Raw genomic sequence first — 5214 nt, 5'->3', positions numbered from 1 at the left:
TTCTAATCTCGCGTTCCGAATTGAATGGCTCTACAGATTCTGCAGTGGCTACTGTATAGCTGTATAGGGCTCCTCAATTAAAGTAAACTAAAGTAAAGAATATATATATATATATATATATATATATATATATATAAGACTGCCAAGTTTATGGTCGCTTGATCCAGGGATCCTTTGCCAACCGGCCCCCACTAGAGACTAAAGTCGACTGCGGTCTTTTCGCAAGCGCTTCTGCTGCACTGCAACTGGTTCCACCCGGCAACTCTCACTGATCTTTATGCGTTGCACGTGTGTGAAGAGCCATGCATGCGATACAATCCGCTGTTGGGAAGTGATTTACTGGCCCTGCCCTCCACATTGTAGCCAAGATACTCGCTGTACGCTGTCAAGATCAACTGGCGGTACTAATGAGCCGCCCAAAGAGACAAACCAACACATGGCGCGATCGGATCCTTTTTAGTGTGTAGCGATCCTGTCATAATCCCATCCCCAGCCAAATGCATCTCAATTTCACTCTAATTGCTGGCCAGCACATGTGCAATATGTGTTTACTTTGATTTCTCGCCCGTTTCACATACAAATTTAGGCATCCGTTTTATTTTCATTGTGGGATAATTATAATTGCAGTCTGGCATTGCTCGGCCGTCATTGCTGCAGCATATCAGTTGGCTTTCAGCGATCGATTTCACGAAATTTGAAGAGTTCCATTCATGAAATTCGCCCATTCAGTAAAAGTCAGAGTCTGAACGATAATTTCCGCATTCCATAAATGGGTGTTTTCACAAGAAGGTTCACCAGGTCAAAAAAAAACATATATTAAATTTAATTATAATATCATAGCATAGAAATGTCGAAAACCACATCCGTTTCTTGAACCGACTTTATCAACTCGACCACACTTCAAAAATTTGCAGGAGCATATAAATTTATATACTAAATACTAAATAAACTACTTTAAAATCCAGGCTGGGTTTGAACCATAAAAAAGCCACAAACTCAAGGAATTTTGATTAAAACAAAGCCCTTAGAAAATAAAAAAAACCTTGAACTAGGAAAAGTTCTTCAGTTTAAGGAATATTTGACTAAAAATGGCCTCAAGGATGAACTAAGCAATTTTTTGTCAAAGGTTTTTGTTTTTTTTCTTAGAGTATAAATGCTGTAAAAAAGATATTGCAGCTTATTGGACATAGTAATCTAATATTTATACGGAATAAAAAAAAAATCAAATTTTTTTTTAAATAGCTATGGGTTCTCCTGTCAAAAACGTCACTTTACTGGTTCGCAAACATCTGCTCAAAATTATAACACCCCCTGCGAGAGTATTAAAAGTTAAAAACTTTGGATAGCAACATAAACTAAAACTAAGCTATGCATTATCGACATTATGTTGGGGAATTTCTTAAAAATATTACTGCCAGCACACTGATAACGCGGTATATATTTTAAAACTCGAATAAGCGGTTATATAAGACTGATGTAATATTCTATTTTTACACTCCGGCCTATCAGTGCTTGACCAGGGAAAGTCGCCCTCCAGTTAGCTAATAAGTTGCAGAAATAAATTATCCACTTTTCAAGGCGAGCCAGTGATTAGCGAAATATGGAACGCACTTGGTATTATACAAATTTGCAAACATATGTATATGCTTCTATTCATGAATGTAGGACCAATCTCAAATAGTCTTCTCCGGCGCCGGAAGCCTGCTATCATCTCAAGTATTCGAATTCGATATGGGCATACGGACACTGCCATGGTTTGGCTTTGGGTTTGGTTTTGGGTGAACTCCAATTAGCAAGGCGATGACCCATTTTAAGCTGCTTCCGTCTCTCAGACAGGGGCGCTTCTCTAGCTGTCGCTGTCGTTGCTAGCTGCTATATGCTAGATGCTAGATGCTAGCGTTCCTTATCACCGCCCAGTTCCGCTGGCTGCTGCTGTATATCAGTGTATCCTAAACGCTAAGCATGTGGGTGAAGGGTGGTAACAACAGGAAGTCGGATAGTGGCTTGTTTTATATAAACAGTATATAATAGAAAACTAAAGATTACAATGGGCGATAACAGGGCGTATTTAGTGGCTCGTAGAGAGACTAGAAACCTGGATCCCAGTCCGTTTGCTGGGCCTCCATGTTCGTGGTGTAGCACTGCAGTATGTCGCCGGCTTGTGGCAGCACCTTGGTATCTTTGAAGCGTAATCCGCATTCCACATCCTTCTTAATGGTGTCCACCTCGTTTTTCAGGTGCCTCATCGACTCCAGGGTCCCATTGTACACCACTTCGCCATCCCGCAGCAGGCGGAACTTCTGGGCCTTCTTGAGCACTCCCTTGGTGCAACGACAACCGGCCACGGGCACCTCCTTGCGGCCCTCGTTGATGAGGAAGTTCTGCAGCACATTGGCCTCGCCCAGCACCTCCTCCACCTCCACTGGCGGCAACTTGCTGCTCAGCTGCTCCTTGAGGTCGTCAATCAGCCGGTAGATGATGTTATAGCTCCGTATATTCACTTCTTTGGCGGCCTTCAGCTGAGGTGTCTCCACGGCAAAGGCATAGACAATGGCATCGAAGGCCTTGGCCAACTCCAGATCCCCCTCGGTCACATTTCCCACGCCATAGTGCACTATGTCCAGGCGGCAGCTCTCGTTGCTGCTGTACGTCTCCAGCACATCCAGTATGGCCTCCACAGAGCCATGTACATCGCCCTTGATGATCACACTGACCCTTGGCTTGCCCTCGTTGTCGTCCACCTGCTTGATCCGCTGGCCACCTCGCATGCGAAAGCGACCGGCCAGTCGACGGGCCTCACGCTCCGCTCGATACTTGGCCTGGTGCTCCTCCTCCTTCTTGCGGATCTCATCGCTGCTGGACTCGATCTTCTCCTGCTGAGCCTCGTGTTCGCGGTATTTCAGCACAGCATGCGCTTTTTTCTAAATAAAAGAATCTGTTCGTTATTTTCATGGTTATAGGTAATTGCCAAACTAAAGCCACCTCTGTTTCCACCTCGAGAATGAGATCCCCAGCAAGTGGCAATTCCCGCCAGCCCAGAATCTCCACTGGCGTGCCCGGCGGAGCTTCACTTAGGGGCTGACCATTGTGATCGAAGAGACCCCGCACTTTGGCATGCGCCAGGCCACTTAGGAGCACGGAACCCTTACGCAGAGTGCCCCGCGAAACGATGGCCGTGGAGAGCTTGCCGCGACGAGGGTCTGTCTTGGACTCCACCACTATGCCCTCCACCAGGCCAGTGGGATCTGATTTGAGGCCCATAAGAGTGGCTTGTGTGCTGACAGCCTCGGCCAGGAGTTGCAGGTTAGTGCCCTTGAGGGCAGAGATGGGTATCACCTGGACATCGCCACCGTGCTCCTCGAGAGCAAGTCCCATTTGGGCCAGCTCTCGTTTGCTTTTTTCCTGAAAAATAAAGGGGTTTAAATTAGGATATATAGCCTTTAAAACTTTAAACATACAATGTTAGCCTCGGGCTTATCGATCTTATTGAGGGCTACAATGATGGGCACTTGCGTTTCCTTGGCCAGCTGGATGACCTCGCGGGTTTGCGCCATAACGCCATCTTCGGCGGCCACCACCAGCACAATGATGTCCGTGGCCACAGCTCCGCGTGCCCTCATTGCACTGAAGGCAGCATGGCCGGGTGTGTCCAGGAAGGTAACCCTTTCTCCGTTCTCCAATGTGACGGTGAAGGCACCAATGTGCTGGGTGATCCCACCAGCTTCACCGGCGGCCACATCAGCTCCCCTCAGGGAATCCAGCAGCGTGGTCTTGCCATGATCCACATGACCCATTACAGTGACCACGGGCGGGCGTGGTTGCAGAAGCTCTGGAGGAGCGGGTGGTCGGGGTGCCACATCGCGATCCTTATGATCATCTTCGCTGGGAACTTCTGGGGTGGCCACCACACGGGTTTTGGCACCCAGTTTCTTGGCTATTTCTTGGATGATTTTCAAGTCAGCCAGCTTGAAAGTGGGTTCAATGTTGTCGGCACCCTTTACATACAACATGGCCTCCTGGATGTCGTCTAATAGATAGAAGATCATCAATTAATTATCAATAAGAGATTAAGAGAAGCACTTACCCAGTGGCCTTTCCAATTCCTTGGCCAACTGGGCCACGGTCATGTGTCGCCAGACATCGGAGGCACCTCCACCCGCTGTTTGCGCCTTTTTGGGCGAGTACTCTATAATTCTGGGGGATTTCTAAAACAATTAGTGAGTGTGTCCTCTGAAATCCGAGTGGATTTTTGAATCCTCAACGTTTACAGTTTGAAGTGAAATGGGTTTTTGAATCTGTAGCATTCATAGTTTGAGACTGATTGGTTTGGTGGCTACAAAACCTACCTTCTCTTCTGCTGTTTTCCGGCGTTTCAATCGCGCGGCGCTCACATGGAATCCTCGTTGAGCTTCTCCAGGCTGATTCCAGTGTGTGACTGCTCGGCTGGAGTGGAGGCAATTGGTCAGTCGACTTAAATTAATGATTCGCAACATTTTCTACACTATTTATCCAATTTGTAATTGATTTTAATTTAAGAGTCGCGTAACTACTGCTGCTGATTTCTACCAGGGATGGACAGTACAATCAGCTGTTCACCTGCGTTGCCATCCAATTGAATAGTGGCAGCCTAGGTGGCGTGCTGGTGCTTATGTAGAATGTCAAGTATAATCCTGACAAGCATCATTTGAAGGGGTTTTAGTCTGTGATTTCAAAGTCAGGGTTGTCATGAACAAAGTTCTTAGATCATTTTAGTATAGTTATCTTTAATATAATAAAAGTGTTGGGCAAAAATATAATTAAATGATTACGTTTTTTTGCTCAAATTTTATGAAATAGGTGAAATATTCGTCCGTCATAATGATCAAAGGAGTCTTCGGAATCATTTAAACTTTAGTCTTGAAAGTTTCGTAAAAATAAAATGGGCTCTAAGCTTTAATGTTTAAACACATAATTTTTAATCAGAGACGTCAAATTTTTTTTCTTTACTGATAATTGCCTTAAAAAATGTATTAATTTAGTATTTAGAACAAGTTAAAATTAATGGTTTGTTTTTTAGTGGCACCACCTCGTGGCAACCGTAACCTGACTAGTATCCCAATATCGCCGCCAGGGTTCACTCTGTAAAAATAACATTACAAATGTAGTAGACATGTAAAAAGTTATGAATATTTATACCCTGTCATAGAGTATTATAAATTTAGTCAAAAATTTGTG

General features: G+C 44.9%; 1 protein-coding gene across 4 annotated transcripts; it reads right to left on the bottom strand.

The window, feature by feature from the left end:
- Positions 1 to 1916: 1916 nt before the first annotated feature.
- On the bottom strand, positions 1917 to 4576 carry LOC128252126 (translation initiation factor IF-2, mitochondrial). Of its 4 annotated transcripts, none has more exons than XM_052979612.1 (5): positions 4347 to 4576; positions 4085 to 4205; positions 3459 to 4027; positions 2983 to 3402; positions 1917 to 2921 (listed from the first exon to the last, which is right to left on the bottom strand). In XM_052979612.1, exons 1-5 carry the CDS (start codon positions 4491 to 4493, stop codon positions 2088 to 2090), a joined length of 2091 nt encoding a protein of 696 aa, XP_052835572.1. In that variant the 5' UTR covers positions 4494 to 4576; the 3' UTR covers positions 1917 to 2087. The 4 variants fall into 4 exon arrangements, with proteins under 4 accessions (XP_052835572.1, XP_052835575.1, XP_052835573.1 ...); XM_052979615.1 differs by having other exon boundaries at positions 4085 to 4194; positions 4347 to 4468; XM_052979613.1 differs by having other exon boundaries at positions 4085 to 4295; positions 4347 to 4449.
- Between the last annotated feature and the right edge of the window lie 638 nt (positions 4577 to 5214).

This window comes from Drosophila gunungcola, chromosome 3R (genome assembly GCF_025200985.1).
Source record: "Drosophila gunungcola strain Sukarami chromosome 3R, Dgunungcola_SK_2, whole genome shotgun sequence".
In the NCBI taxonomy this organism is placed as follows: domain Eukaryota; kingdom Metazoa; phylum Arthropoda; class Insecta; order Diptera; family Drosophilidae; genus Drosophila; species Drosophila gunungcola.
The sequence above is the reverse complement of the archived record's forward strand: the minus strand, read 5'-3'. Positions and strand labels throughout refer to the sequence as shown.

Coding starts and splice junctions, on each gene's coding strand:
- LOC128252126 (XM_052979612.1), bottom strand. CDS start 4,493: ATGTTGCGAATCATTAATTTAAGTCGACTGACCAATTGCCTCCACTCC. Junction 4,206..4,346: donor GGAAAACAGCAGAAGAGAAG/GTAGGTTTTGTA, acceptor TAATTGTTTTAG/AAATCCCCCAGAATTATAGA. Junction 3,403..3,458: donor ATAAGCCCGAGGCTAACATT/GTATGTTTAAAG, acceptor TTTATTTTTCAG/GAAAAAAGCAAACGAGAGCT.